Source organism: Emydura macquarii, unplaced genomic scaffold (assembly GCF_026122565.2).
Source record: "Emydura macquarii macquarii isolate MOO-44397 ecotype Brisbane River unplaced genomic scaffold, CSIRO-AGI_Emac_v2 contig_1477, whole genome shotgun sequence".
Classification (NCBI taxonomy): domain Eukaryota; kingdom Metazoa; phylum Chordata; order Testudines; family Chelidae; genus Emydura; species Emydura macquarii.
In genome coordinates, this window is record NW_027131614.1 from 23841060 (window position 1) to 23857425 (window position 16366).

At 42.0% G+C, this 16366-nt stretch overlaps 1 protein-coding gene across 3 annotated transcripts in view; it reads right to left on the reverse strand.

Moving 5' to 3' along the window:
* Nucleotides 1-2580: 2580 nt before the first annotated feature.
* The window catches only part of PPDPFL (pancreatic progenitor cell differentiation and proliferation factor like), a 30680-nt gene continuing 16894 nt past the window's right edge, over nt 2581-16366 (reverse strand). The window contains exons 1-5 of one of the 3 annotated variants that reach the window (XM_067553791.1): nt 9391-9651; nt 8894-8992; nt 5055-5147; nt 4863-4965; nt 2581-4213 (exon numbers count right to left, since the gene is read on the reverse strand). In XM_067553791.1, coding sequence (XP_067409892.1) covers nt 4201-4213; nt 4863-4965; nt 5055-5147; nt 8894-8948 — 264 coding nt within the window. In that variant the 5' untranslated portion in view covers nt 8949-8992; nt 9391-9651 and the 3' untranslated portion in view covers nt 2581-4200. The other 2 variants (XM_067553793.1, XM_067553792.1) reach the window with 2 other exon arrangements.

Below are 16366 nucleotides of genomic sequence, written 5' to 3' on the forward strand. Positions count from 1 at the left end.
TGCACTAATAGGGCCTGATCCTTCTCCTGTTGAAGCAAATGGTACTTTTTCCTCTGACTTCTGTGGTAGCAGGACCTGTTTATAAGTATAAGTGCCAAAAGGGGACATTACACGGCTCTACTAACTATGCTTTGGCTATTGCTTTTGGGAGGAATTCTTATATACCATTGGTACTGGAATGCTGGAACAAAATCAAGTCCTTCAGTTGCCAACCTGCTTGTCCACTGAATAAGATTTAACTTAATAGCAACATGCTAACATAAGTTGCATTGCCTAGAGAATTTCTCTGCTCTTTGTTAACTGTTTCTATGTGAGTGGCCATAAATGTGTTTCATATATTTGATCAAGTTAGGTGTGCTGTTCTATCAATACTTGGGGAAAGTACATGAATTACTTCAAATCATCAATAGATACCCTGGGCTGTGCTGCATTGTATCATAAAGTGGATATAAACTGGAATAGCCTAAAACTGGAATAGCCAGCCCACAGAGGATCACCTTAGTATAGGAGGCTTTACTAATGCCATAAAGCATCTTTAGACTCACAGACTTTAAGAACAGAAGACACCAGCATGATCATGTAGTATAGACATTACAAGCCACAGAACCTCACCTTCCCCCCACTCCTGGTATAGACCTGTAATCTCTGGCAGAGTTACTGAAGTCTTCAAATCTTGATTTAAAGACTTCAAGTTTACAGAAAATCCACCATTTACTCTGGTTTAAATGTGGAATATTGTAATGGACTTATAGAAAGTCTTTGACAAGTTTCTTCCCCAAAAGCTCTAAAGCAAAGTAGTAGTCCTCTCACGCATCAGTAACTTGTTTCCTGTCTTTTAACCAATGTAGGAATAAATTGCCAGTTTTCAGAATGGAAAGAGGTACATAGTGATGGCTTCCTGGGACCTGTGCTGTTCAACAGATTCATAAATGACTGGGATAAAGGGGTAAACAGTGAGGTGGCAAAATTTGCAGATGCAGTATTACTCAAAGTAGGTCCAAAGCAGATAGTGAAGAGTTACAAAGGGATCTCACAAAACTGAGTGTCTGGGCAACAAAGTGGCAAATGAAATTCAGTGTTGATAAATGCAAAGCAATGCACCTTAGAAAACAATCCCTGCTATACATACAAAATGATGGGGTCTAAATTAGCTGTTACCACTCAAGAGATCTTAGAGTCACTGTGGATAGTTCTCTAAAAGCATCTACTCCATATGTGGCAGCAGTCAGAAAAACTAATAATGTTAGGAGCTATTAGGAAAGGGATAAATAAGACAGAAAATATCATAGTGCCACTATATAAATCCATGGTAGATCCCACAGCTGGAACACCACATGCAGTTCTGGTCTCCCCTTCTAAAATATTAGAAAAGGAAAAGGTACAGAATGCCAGCATAAATGATTAAGGGTACAGAACAGCTTCCATGGGACTTTTCAGCTGGGGAGAGATTACTAACAGGGGATGTGATAGAAGTCTACAAAATCATGAATGGTGTGGAGAAAGAGTGTTATGTGAAGGGATACATAGCATAAGCACCCGGGATCACCCAATGAAATCAATAGGCTGCACTTTAAAAGAAACAAAAAAGGAAGTACTTCCTCACACAGCACACAGTCAGTCAATTTGTGGAACTCATTGCCAGGGGGATGTGGTGAAGACCAAAACTATAGGTGGCTTTTAATAAAAATAATAATAATAATAAAAAAAAAAAAAAAAAAAAAGAGAGGAAATTCAGAGGATAGATCCATCAATAGCGACTGGCCAACACAGTCAGGGATGCAACCCCATGCTTTGGTTGCCCCTAGCCTCTGATTACCAGAAGCTAAGGCTGAACAGAGGATGGATCATTCAATAATTGCCGTTCTATTCTTTCCCTCTGAAGCACCTGGCATTGTTGGAAGACAGGATACTGGGTTAGAATGATGGTTCATCCAATCCAGTATGGGGCTGTTTTTATGTTGAGCAAGTGACCTGTGCCCCATTCTGCAGAGGAAGGTGAAATTCCCCTCCCAGGGTCTCTGCTAATCTCACCTCAGAGAATATTCCTTCCTGACCCCACGTATGATGATCAGTTGAATCTTGCTGACATGCTCAGAGTCTACCAACCAGATACCTGGGAAAGAATTCACTGAAGTAACTCAGAGCCCTCCCCATCTAGTGTCCCATCTCCAGCTATTAGGGATATTTGCTACTAGCAGTCGCAGATGAGCCACATGCCATTGAAGGCAATCTCATCATACCATCCTCTCAAACTTCCTCTTCCTACTCCTGCACACATTTTGAGAAGAGATTAGAGTCCTCAAAACTTCTAGTTACAAGACAATATTTTTACTATGTTTTCACTGACATATTAAACCAATTTCCCCCCCAGTTTCTCTTTGCTAATTTAAATGCCTCCTTTCCTTTCACATTCTTGTTATGATTTTTTTTTTTTTTGGGGGGGGGGGGGAGAAGGGGGGGAAAAACACTTACTTTGAAAGATGACCTCTAACTTCTGTTCATGGTCATTTTGTAGACTTGCCACAAATTCACATGCAGTGACTTTCATTTTGTATCAAAGAAGAAACATCTCAGACCACATAATAATTAAACTTTATTAATATAAAAATTTTAGTATAAAAATATAGTAGTTTAGAACATATATTTAAAGATAATTCTAAGATCAAAAAGGTACAATTATTTTAAACAGGTAAAGAGATAATTGCTTTTTTATATTTCATTTAAAAAGTTCCAGCACACTATTTCTTGTAACAGTTGTCTTCATCCTTGTTCTCTCATATCCTGTGTATACTGTCTCAACCTAGATCATAAACTTTCTGGAGCTGGAACTACTTCTCTTCATTATTTTCTGAAGTGCCATACTACTATTTGTATGTCATGATAACATTTACATTAAAAGGATACATTGTTACTTAATACTTGAAGTGCTTAAAAATGTACCAGATGAATTCAGTAAGTGACTTGAACAGCTCTCATACATCATAAAGTTGCATAGACAAATAGTGCTGAAATTTATGGAAATGAAGTGCTCAAGTCAAATGTATACAATATCCTCCATCTAAGCAATTTTACTCATCCCACCTCCCAAAATATAATTGCTGTGCTGTGGAACTGTATACTTTTAAGCTATCACACTTCACATCAGAGGGGATTGCATTTCATCAATCATCGAGTTAAGTGATTATATTAATAATTAGTTTAAGCAGCTTGGGATATGTTAAGAAAGGAAACCATAAATCATGTAAAAATATATTTAATGGACAGGGGTACTTGTTAATACAAGGACTGTGGTTATTTAAGGAGTTAGAATTGTCAAAGAGTTCACAATAAGGCTAAGTTTACAGACAGCAGTTAATAGAAAACAAGAGACTCTTTAATTGACAGCAGAAAGGTAAGAGTAGTCTAAAAAAAGAGTAAAGTATGGCTGCAAATCAAAGTAAAAAAAAAAAAAAAAATCCATGAAAGTTAGACTATTTACCATCTTCATATTCTGCCCTCAGATACCTAGGTCATGCATGTGAATGAGAATTACACCCATGTATTTAAGGTCAGAATCCATATTCAACCATAACAAGGAATCGGTGCTAATCATGGTTGTTTAATAGAACTTTCCACAAATAAAGCTGTTAACTTCCTTCTTTATACTATGTAACTGCTATACTTGGCACTTGGGAAAGATATTGCAGATCTATTATATAAACGGAATCTGTTTATGTCAATTTGATGTCGGCATAGCTAATATAGTAAAGCTTAAACCTATGGAAGAATAATACTTACTGAATAGACATTTCAAAAACCACAAACTTTTCTGTTTTAAGTCACAGCACCCTTGAAAAATTTTGCCATGCCACAGAAGCTTTTCAACTTAAAGAATAAAACCTAGATGATTAGTGGCCACTTTATGCTGACCTTATTTTTTTACTGTTATTTCTTCCTGTGAGCTGAGCTAGTCATTAGGATAGTCAATCCATTTAATGTCCATTTAAAAACGACATTTCTCAAACAGTAACTCAGTAGCGGACAGGGTAGGTAGAAACTATGCCTTCTTTAAGCAAAGCCATTTAAGCTATGACAAATCTTCGTGAAATTCTAAGTTTCATTCAAGCAATAGGTTTTCTTCACACAGCTGAATGCAACCGTCTGGAAGACCCTGAGCTTTAGAGAAATGAGTCTATATATGTAACATCACTGCAGGTAAAGTCAACTTGCAACACTGTAAACAGATAAAGACAAGTTATGAACAGGATTATAATGATATCCAGTGTAAACAAAGAGTTATGGAATATGTATTTAAGTCAACTGATTAAGTTAGAGTGAAGAGGAAATGTATATTTAGGTAGCCAAGCTTATACTGTTTTAGGGACTGATTTTAAAAGTGTAACTGATACAGGGGAATGGCCAACCTTAAGTTCTCATCTTTTGTATTTTTAAAATTTGTATTAAAATCTGTGCAGCTCAATAAAATTAACATTTGTGTTTATTGTATTATGCTCTATGGCATCTAGCTAAGACACTATATCAGTACATTTACTAAGCCTTTCTAGGCAGCCAAACAAGCCAATAAACAAAATATTGCTTTATAACTTCAAGGAATCAGAAAAGTTAAGGTCACTATTCTCTGCTTGTATGACTTGACTAACTTCACTAACAAGAAACAACTGGAAATTTCCAGAGGCATTCAGCTGTGACCTTGCACTTCCACTACATTTCACTTAAATCAGCATCAAGATATTGTATCCCTACAGTCGGTGTGGAGGGAGGGGGGAAGAGAGAGGGAAATTCCAATTAGTAAGTATGTATCCTCACTAAGAAGAAAAATAAACCAAGTAAATTATCTCCATCATTCAAGAAGGAAGACTTACTTGCTGGCTGATAAGGTCTTTCCACTCACGTTTGAAGAAGTGGATGGTTCACAGTGGAAAAAGTTTTTTATCCACCAACATTTATCAAATAATTCAGGTAACCCTACAAAAAGAAACATAATGACAGTGACTGATTAAATGACAAAGTGCCAAAAACCAGAAGAATGTATGTTTGAAACAAAAAAGCAATACCATGCTGAGCTTTTTCCTGCTCTGAGAAGTTCACAGGATCAGGACAGAAGGATGAACCGCCTGATGAAATACTGGATTCAGAATTCAATCGAGCTGTGCATAGAAAACAAAGCAATGGTCTCTAGTTACAGAATATACATTAATTCCATAATAAATTTTTTTTCAAGACTTTATAGACCCCCTAATATCTCATAGAAGACACTGTATAGATACAGATAAGCTTATTTTAAAAAAAGACTAAATTTGCAGTATTTTTATACCCCTCTTTTGCTAAGGATATTTGCATGAAAACAGGATAATTGTTTTATGAGTTCACCTACTGCTACTGCTTATTCTTCACTAGAAGCAGCATGCTGGAATGTAATCTGCTTGCGGAACTTTCACTGAAGCTAAATGAAAGTTAAGTGCACGAGATATTTTAGGATCAGGCATATATATTGCTATTAAAACAAGAGATTCAGTTCTAGAATAGTGGCATGTGATAGAATAAATAGGAGAGATAGGTGGATGAGGTAGTACCTTTTATTGGACCAAATTCTGTTGGTGAGAGAGAAGCTTCCAAAGACCTGAAGCAGAGTTCTGTGTAAACATAAAAGCTTCTCACCAACAGAAGTTGGTCCATAAACAATATTACCTCATCCACATTAGTTCTAATATCCTGGGACTAACAGAGCTACAACAACTCTGCATATAAGAAATAGGATACATTATACTAGAATTCTTTTTCTCCCTATGCTTTTATCATAAGATTTATATTAACAATGCTTTACATCATAGTTCCTCAACCTGTGGTATGCGAGACACAGGCAGGGGGCATCTGGGGAAAAACAGAGTGAAGGGGAGGCAGGCAACAGGGGCCAACTTATGGGGAAGGCGGGCGGCGGCCCCCTGCTTCCCACCCAGTCACAGCTCCCAGCTGGAAGCAGGCAGCAGTTGCTACAGTCCCAGGAAGCCTGGTTGCAGCTGCCCACTTCCCACCCGGTCCCAGCTGGGAGGCAGGCGGCAGTCGCTCGCTTTTGGGGAAGGTGCATGACAGCTGCCCACTTCCCACCCAGTCGCAGCTCCCAGCTAGGAGGCAGGTGGCAGCCGCTAGCTTCTGGGGGAGGCAGGCGGCAGCTGCCCGCATCCCTCCAGGTCCCAGCTGGGAGCCCAGTGGCAGCCTCCTGCGTCTCACAAGCTGGGTTCACAGCTAGGTGGCAGCCACCTGCGCCCCAGCTCCGAGCCAAGGGACAGCCTCCCATGCCCCAGCCTGAAGACCGGCAGCAGCCGCCTGCCCACATCCCTGGATCCCAGCCGGCATGGAAGCCTCCTCTGCCCCAGCTTGGACTGGGTGGCAGTCACCTACCTCCCAGGCTGGCAGCCAGGCAGTAGCTCCCCTCCCTGGCTCAAAGCCCAGTGCCCAGAAAACTGTCAATGTCACTGCTCAGTTAGAGCAGTGAAATTGACAACTACGACAGCCCCAGATTTTACCAGTTACCCTCCTTCCCTGTCTCTCTCTCACCCCTTCCTCTTCTCAAATCTATGGCAAAAAAATTTGGCACAGCGCTTTATATTCCCCAGCATTGGCATGCCACTCAAAGCTCCTAGCTTTGGACAACATCACCTCTAGCCCAGGTATATACTTGGAGTTGTGCACCCCTGGTGTAAAGGTGGTAACCCTACCCACACTAGATCAGACATCTATCATCTCACAGCCTTATATACTCAACCCTTCTTCCAACATATGGCTCACATTAGTCTGTAAATATAAAATCCTGTGGAAAATTTGGTGTTGGGGCACTTCTGAAAATTTTCAGAAGTTAGGGGGTACTTGCTACTCAAAAGGTTGAGAAACATTGCTTTACATTATAGTATGTCATCCAAGGATCTGAAAGCATCACAACATTTAGTCTCACAACTATCAGTCAGAGGCAGGCAAGTAGCATCTCCCCATTTTACAGATTAGAAAGAAAGGCACAAACAGCCTTTATGTAAACGGGGGAATGGTCCCACTATTGTGGAGACCTTTCCTGGCTCATATACTACCCAGATGGTATGGGTTAGCAAAAGGATCTGAGTCTTTGCCTCCAATCCAGCCTGCCTGATCTCAAGGGCTCCCCTTCCACTCTCCTGTGTGGTGGGGTCCCCGTAATCCCGACAAGGCTGGGCCCAGAATTCCTGGGAGGCTTGACCCCCAATCTTGTTGTGGTCACTTAGGGCAGGGGCTTGGGTGTCCCCACTCTGGGGGGCTCTCTCCGCACTGGATGCTTCCCTGACCCACTAATGGATGCATACAGTTCAAAGCAGATACAATTTACTAAAACAACAAACAAACAAAAAATAAAGAAAAGAGGAGAAATGTGAAAGGAAAACACCTAAGGCCAGCCCCTTGCCTGGGGGCACAACACAGCATCTCTGGGATGTGAGGGACATTCACAGTCTGTGTCTCACACATCACAGGCCTCCTGCCTGGCTGCGCCGCAAGGACGCAGAGAGTCAGACAACATGCTCTGGCAGTGGCCACATGCCCCCAGGTGCTAGGTCCCTTCTCCCCAGCATCTGCCACCACAGTGTCTGGGTCATGATTCCCTCCAAGGCTTTGTGACTGGTAGCGTCTCCCTGCAGCGAGGCCCCCCCCACTCACTCTCTCTCTCCAGCTGCTCACCGCACCCAGCTCCAGCCCCGGCCCCACTCTGCTTCAGTGCAGCTCGGCTCTGCTCAGCTCCCTGGGACGCTCCTCAGGCCCCTCTGGTTCTGGTGCTGTGGGTCAGCTTAGCTCGGCTGTCTGAGCTTCTCTGGCCCCTGCACCCAGCTCCAGATGGCTCCAGCCCTGGCCCCAGCTCCATTCAGCTCTCCGGCTGCTCCTCTGGTTCTGCTGATGTGGTCCTGTTCAGCTCAGCTCCCTGGCCTGGGCTTCTTCTCATCTCCCAGCTGCTGGTTGCTCTGTCCTTAGCTCAGCCCCACTCTCTGCCCAGGCAGGCAGCTGCAGCTCACACAGGACCCCCATCGCCCTCCTAGCTCCCTCATTGACCTGCCCACCCTGTCAATCAGGCTGACCTGTGGCCCTGGGCACTGTGTCTGTTTTAGGGTCCTGCTTCTTCAAGAGATGGCCAATCAAAAAGACCCATTAAGTTTCAGTAAGGGGCTAATAGACCCCTTACATTTAAATGACCTGCCCAAGCCCACATGGAAGCTCTGGACCAGAGACAAAAGCCAAGTCACTCAACTCGATTCCTAGTCCTGTACTTTAGCCATAGGACTTTATGTAATGGCTGTCATCTTGGCAGACACACCAGTGACCGCCAGAGTTTAAGGCATGAGTTGCTTCTCTAGCTCAAGCAGTCACAAAGCTCTACAGTTGGCTGAAGTAAAAATTCATATCCACTATGGCAAAGAGGAGAGGACCTGCAAGATATTCAGCTGTGGGCTACACAGCCTACCTTTCAATGTTTATTAATGTCAAATACAAGTTACACACATGAGAGAAAAAAGTCCCTTTTCGGATGAAGGCATAGTAGGGAAATAAATCACAGAAATAGAGGAGCCCCCTTAAAAATTATGACCCCCCCCCCCAACATACATTATAAAGATGAAAATGATTAGAACCGTTTGTAGGCAGAATACTTTTCCCAACCATTTGCACAAGAGGCAAACACCCTCAAACCTCCAACTCCCTCAGTAGCTGGAAACACTAACAACCTGGTGTTGAAACCTTTTCACAATCAGCAAGTTTTGAGACAATTCCTATCCAAAGAGATGGAGAGTCTTCAGCCGTACAACTCTCTCCTTCATAAACAATTCCCATGAAATCTGAAATACAACAGGTTTTTTTGTTTAAAGGTTGTTTTTAAAACCCTTACCTCTGTAGTACTGATTCTTGGCCAGTAGGCAGCCAGCTGAAGGCACAGATGCCATAGCAAAGGCACTAACCAGGGGCAGGCAGATTAGCTGCGAGTAATCTGCAGGAGACCAACAGAAAATAGAAAGACTTTAGCGACAGTGGTAAAGCATCTTTCAAACCACGGTGCAACACAAACATCTTTATTGGGGCCCTTTTGATCTTTGGGCTAAGGTCTGGCCTTGATTGAACGCAGCTGATTTTAATTAAATAACTTCCGCTTTACACCAGTGTAAGGGGAGAGCAAACTACAAGCCCAAAGGAACCTTAAATGCACAAGTCAGAAAACACATGCAATTTGCAACACGACATACTTTTAATGAGCAAGAGCAGCGGCAGCATCCACTGGGCAACCCCCACTGAACGCCCCTGCATGCAATTTTGGCGGCTTTTGCAAAGCACCCTGGAGCCCCCAGCAGCACTCCCCGCTGTCCTCAGAAGAAACCCGGCTCCCCTTACCCGAACAGGCGCTCCGAATAGCACCGGCCTCTCCCGGGACTGGGCTCTGCCTGCAAGCACGCGCTAGCCAGCGCGCCGCAGCAGCAGCAGCAAGGGACAGGCAGTAGGCGCTGAGAGCGATTGAAAGCGCTGCACGGGGGAGGCGAGCGGGGGGCGGCTGTATATAGAGGACAGAGCGCTCTGGCGCGCGGGGCGCGGTCGCCCCTCCCCGCCCCCTCGTGGTGACCACTGGTCCCGGGCCAGGAGGGCTGGGCGGGCAGACAGAGTGAAATCCCGGCGGGCGGGCACGTGCTGCAGCTGGGCTGACGATGGGCCAGGACGGAGCGCGCGCTGCTGCAGCACTGCGCTGTCCTGCCTGGGACTGCCCCGAGAAGGGCACCCTGGGGACATTCACTTCCCCGCCCTGTGGGAGCGCAGGGTGCAGCGGGCACACCCCTAGCAGGGGAAAAGGCTGGTGAGGTACAGCCTCCTCCTCCCGGTCCCTGCAGCTGTGGAAGTGCTGTAAGAAGTGGGGTTGCACAGCAGGAGGTTCCCTGCGCACAGGGAGGGAGAAGGCAGTGGAGCCGCCCCTTCTTTCCTTCCTTTCCCCCTCTCTGGTTGGGAGAGCAGAGCTCTGCTGCAGAATCACTCCACTGCTGATGATCCCACACCCTGGAGACAGGCTTTCAGCTCACCTCCACCGTTTCCCTAACAGTAGTCCTTTTATTGTGGTTGGGAGGGGAGGAGGAGGAGAGTTTTGGCCTAAAAGTGCTATTCAAAGATCTTTGTTATAAGCAGTTGATTGGAAGAGGCTTTGGAGAAGGTAATTTCCACCAGACCAGCTCTCACAATTTTGTTGTGAGTCTTCGGTTATGCGGTGTGTTTCTCAAAGCCCCAACTTCAGAAATCCTGGGATTAGCTGAAACTCTCAGCTTTCATTTACAAAATTAGTTTCCAGCCCTCCTGGCTGCTGAGAAAATGTGCCTTGAGTGCACCCTAAAGCAGTGGTTCTCAACCAGGGGTACATTAACTCATCTAGATATTTGCCTGGTTTTACAAAAGGGTACATAAAAAGCATTAGCGAAGTTAGTACAAAATACAGACAATATCTTATTTATTCTGCTCTATATATTATTATATGGTAAGTATCACACTGAAATGTATGTACAATATTTATATTACAATTGATTTATTGCATCATTTTCTGGTAAAAATGAGAACGTAAGGAATTTTTCAGTAATAATGTGCTGGCACACTTGTATTTTTATGTCTGATTTTGTAAGCAAGTAGTTTTTAAGTGAGGTGAAACTTGGGGTACTCAAGACATATCACACTCCTGAAAGGGGTACAGTAGTTTGGAAAGTTGAGAACTACTGCCCTAATGGTTCAGAAACTGTATGGAAAATAAAAACCACCCAATTTTTTTTAAAAAAACATCATTTTAAGTTATTTATTTTGGGGCCTGGCCTCATGGTGGCTTTTTTTATTTTTAAACGTGAGGTTGGCAATGCTGCATGTCTGTCTCTGTACTTATACTGTGTTCAATCATCACCATGGCATCTGAACGTTTTAAATAAGAACCATCATAAATCTTGAGTGGTTTGGTGTTTGCCATCAAAGCTGTGCAGACTTAGAAAAGTTAGAAGCTATTTGGTCAAGTTTTTCTCATGGATATTTATACATTACTCCCTTCACACTCTAAAATGTATCTGAGGGCAGAATGTCACATCACTTTTCAGAATTGCCAACAGCAATAGAGCTAGTCAAAGTTTTAATGAAAACAGTTTTCATTTGGAAAACGCCATTTTAGAAACAGTTATTTTGCAAATTTGTATCAATTTCAACAAAATGTCAAAGTTTTTCTAAACAATTTTTCATATCAAAATTTGTTATATTAAAAAATAAGCCTCAAAATCTAAACAAAGCATTTTGATTTAAAAAAAAATCATTTCATGTCATTTTGTTTCACAATATTTTTTTAAAAGGGCTTTTTAATCTTGATTTGGGACAAAAATTCAAAATCTAAAAAAAAATTGTGGAGTGGAAATTCTGTTTTCCAATATGGTCTAAACAGAAATGTCAGAAGCTTTCATTATTGAATTGCACATATTCCATGAAGGAGGAACACTTTTAGCCATGCGTTTTCTTCATCTCATAGGAGGATTGGCAGAAATGAAAACACACAACTCATGTTGCAGTTGTCACATGACTCTATATCACTTAACCACCTTGTGTGGCACATCCTGTCCCAAAAGAGTGGGACCAGAATTGTTGATGTCTCCTTCTAGTGTCTTTAGTAAAAGTGCAATGATACTAATAAGAAACATATATTTGTGTACAAAAGTGTTCAACAGCAGAACTTCTGTCCCACAATCATCCTCTAATGACACTGTATAGTATATTTTACTGGGCCATTGCACTGACCTTTTGTCAGAGATTTAAATGGCAGCTTTGACTAACTATTCTGAGTGAAACTTGGAGGCTTGCCTTAGTTAAAACAGTAAGACTAACTAGGAAAAGTAATTGGCAATTGGTTTGGTACTGACTGTACTTAAATCAATTACTTCTTGTTTTTCCCTTGTAGTGTTAGTAAATAGATCTACCGAGTAATAACTCATTACATTAGTTTTGAAAAAATTAATAATACACTATTGTGTTTTAAAAGCATATGTCCTACATGATGTTGTTTGCAGAACTTTGTTTCTAAGTAGCTAAACAGAACTCTGAACTAATTTTATCTCTATTATTGGCTCAGCATATCTACCACCTGTTAGATCATATTTACTGACTCAGTGGAGAATTTTCCCTCTTGGGGCCTTTGCATTGGCAGACATTAGAGAGCACTGTTTTCTCTCATTTAGTTCATGCCATCAATGCCACAAAGGCTCTTTAATGATTAACACCACTAAATTTTCAATGTAACTCCTGACAGAAAACGCTGTATCTGGATCATAGATGCAGAAAGGCATTTATCATGTTCACCACAGTCTTATAGGAGGAGCTGGTAGCACCACTTCTGATTAAAGGTGCTTCACAATATAAGAACCTGTTTTCAGTTGCTTATTTACCAAACCTTAACTGTTTGTGATTAAATTTTCCATTCTGGGTGCTTGCCTCAAGATGATTTTTTTCCTATTAAATATTAGCCAATTCAGCCATTTCCAATAATGAGATTAGTGAAAATTATTTTGTTTTCCCCTGTAAAAAAAAATAAATAAATAAATCCTGGTGATCCGTTCTTTGAAAAGTTTTCATACCGTCCTGCTTTGAAATGGGGACTTGAACTTTGTCAGGGGCATGGTCTTTGTATCAGGAATATTCCTTTTGTCAGTCCCTGTGAAAATCCACCCCAGTTTGGCACTCAGAAGTTTGAAAATGCCCAAAATAAGGTTGCCTGTGTAATCTTATGTCAGCTCCATTGTGCTTCTGCACTATGATATAATCTTTCATTGCATAATCACCTACTATTTTTCCCCCACAGGACTCCTGCTTCATTCTGTGATGAATGAATGGATGATGCTCACTTGCTGAGAAGCTTTTCACTATTTTGTTTTCTCCTCATACTTCAGTGTGTGGCCCCAGCCCTTATGCACATTATTCAAACCCGGCTTGAAGACAGAACTACTAATTTCCTCATGGGGTTTTCTGTGGTGCTAATCACTATAGTATCTGAGTCCTTCACCAATATTAATCAATTTATTTTCACAATACCTCTGTACAATTAGGAGTATTATTATTCCATTTTGCAGGAATTGGGGAGCTGAAGCACAGAAAGTTTAAAGTCAAAAGTATCCATTAATTTGGGGTGCCCTATTGAGGTGCCCAGTGTCATGCGGGCTGGCTAGAGAGGGGGGCAGCTAATATATTGTGTGACATCAGCATGGCAGAATCATAATAATCCATGTGGGATAGGCCATGTCAGGTGCGGCTAGGAAGATTATGATATGCTAAGTAAGAGAATATTACTTATGTTCTTGTGTAATATGTGACATGGAAGTTATAGATGTATTTGATATGTCTGTGTTTCAATTGGGCTGCCCGGGCAACACCCCAGATAGGAAGGCTGCAGAACAATGGCCTGCTTAATGGCCCATTAAGGCCTCCCCAGGTGCAAGGGGCCTAGAGAGAAAGGCCAGCATCACCAATGAGTCACCAGAACCTGCTTACGTGACTGGACCCCAGGCACACCTGAAGAGTCACCAGGATTGGCCCATGTGACTATGGACTCCATTTTGGGTCTTGTGACTGTCCGCAGGCCGCATGGCCGGGGGAGGGGTTTATAAGATCAAACCACAGGATCCATCTTGGTCTTTGCTCCTGTCCAGTCTGCAGACATACACCTATCTTTGGAACAATTCATCTTGCAACTGAACCGAAGGACTCAGACCCATCCAGGTACTGGATGTGAACCGGAGAGAACTACACAAGCCTGCAAATCCACGTTTCTTCTAGAAACCTGATGTAAATGGACTTTTAATCATTTGTATATCTGTGATTTACTTTAACCCTTTAACATTTCTCTCAGGGTTTATTTCTTTCTTTTTACAATAAATCTTTAGTTTAGACACTAAAGGATTGGCTGCCAGCGTGGTATTTTAGGTAAGATCCAAACTTATATTGAACTGGTGCTGTGGCTGACCCTTTGGGGTCAGAGGGAACCTTTTTAGCAAAGAGCAGAGAGTTTGAGTAACTGGTCTCTTTGCTGGACCTGGTGCTGATTTGGGAGCCTGGAGCTGAAATGCAGTGAAGGGGGCTGTGGGCATTCGTGGACTGGCTTCCTGATACCCAGTGAGGGGTAATCAGAAGCAGTTCGTGGCTGGTTGGGAAGCCGGGCTTCAGTGTCACCCACCAGCGTGAGGAGAATCTGCTCTCCTTTTGCAGCCTGCCCTGACCTTGGCATTATCAGTTGGCCACCCTGGGCACGGGTCGTATCACACCCAGGACCTGATTTTTCAGAGTATTCAGCATTTTATAGCACTTTGAACATATACAGTTCTAACTTCAGTTTACAGCTGTGAGGGTTCAGCACTTCAGAAAATCAGACTCTAAGGTTTCCAGTCAAGCATCCAGAAAATGATGAACACACAAATATCAGTCAGCTGTGGCTTAAGTGATTTTCCTAACATAACATAGGAACTCTGTGGCAGAGACAGGAATAGAATCCAATTCTCCAGGGCCCCATTCAACTCCCTCAACCATGAGACCATCCTTCCTATTCCTGCAATCTCCTGCTTCATTGACTTCCAACTTCTGCAACCAATGAAGCAGGGGTTCTGCAGGCAAGAGTTTCCTTCACTGCACAACCCTGCTCCCCCACCAGTTCTGTGTGCTGAATAAGGTCAGGTTGGAAAAAGTAGTCTGGAATCATGTAATTAAAGGCTGTATCATAATGCATATGCACAAGGGACCAAATTAAGATTCTACAGGCTATCTTAATTATGCCATATCCTAATGTTTGAGTACTTGATTTTGCAACCTTAGTAATCTGCTTTTAACATAGTTTTATGTGTGTGTGTGTGCGTGTGCATAATTAAAGTTACAAGAGTGAATTATATGACACTCCAGACCTTCATAGCACCTATCACAACTATAAAATAAAACAAATTAAAAAAAACATAGGCAACATTGCCTAAATAAATATATTTCTTATCTAGTACAGAGTTTAAACAATCTACAGGAGTCAAATATTACTTGGCATGACCCATCTTTAAAATGTATAAATAAAATGACATCTCAACAAAAATAGAACAACTCCATGTGGAAGTTGAGCTAAATTAATCATTTGCAACAAATAGTTTATCTAATAAAATTAACTACTTTCTTTGCTCCTGGAATAGCTGAGAGCAGACTGTGACCTTGATTTTATTTGCTGTGTGAAATTATTCATCAAATCTTTTTGTATTTCCCCCTCCCAGACTGCTGTATTTATCACAAATAGAACTCTGGGACTAGTTAACATTTGCTATTTGAGCAGTGATGGTTCTTATTGGTCAGATAAGTCACATAACTGTTCTTTGAATGACTGTGCAAGTACTTCCAGCATAACTGTTTAGTGTGAACTTAAAAGATGCCATGAGAATGGTCTAAGCAAGTTCATTTAAACATTCAACCAGAATACTTTCTGCAGTACCCACCCATCTGTAGCTGGAAGGATTCCACAGGTGGACTCTGGCATAGGATGAAGAGTAAAAGCGTTCCATTGCCTCAAGACTTTGAGAAAGCAGGTCCTACCCTGCTTCCTATGTCCAAAAGATTATCAAAGAAGCACATAAATAAGGGATGGAAAGGATATCATGCAAAGTACTCCACTTTGGAAGGTACAATTATTTGCAAACATACAAAATGGGAAATAACTGCCTAGGAAGGAGAACTGCGGAGAGGGATCTCAGGATCACAGTCAAGCTAAATATGTGTCAACTGTGTAACACTGTTGCGAAAAAAGCAAACCTCATTCTGGGATGTATTAGCAGTGTTGTAAGCAAGACATGAGAAGTAATTCTTCTGCCCTACTCTGTGCTGTTCTGAGCACCACATTCAGGAAAGATATGGATAATTTGGAAAATGTTCAGAGAACAGCAACAAAAATGATTAAAGATCTAGAAAACATGACCTATGAGGGAAGATTGAAAAAATTGGGTTTGTTTGGTCTGGAGAAGAGAAGACTGACAGGGAACATAACAGTTTTCAAGTACATAAAAGGTTGTTACAAGGAGGAGGGAGAAAAATTGTTCTCTTTAACTTCTGAGGATAGGACAAGAAGCAATGGGCTTAAATTACATCAAGGTCAGTTTTTAGGTTGGACATTAGGAAAAACTTCCTAACTATCAGGGTAGTTAAGCACTGGAATAAATTGCCTAGGAAAGTTGTGGAATCTCCATCACTGATGATTTTTAAAAGCAGATTAGACATATCTGTCAGGGGCGGTCTAGATAACATTTAGTCCTGCCATAAGTGCAGGGGACTGAACTGGATGACCTCTCAAGGTCCCTTCCAGTCC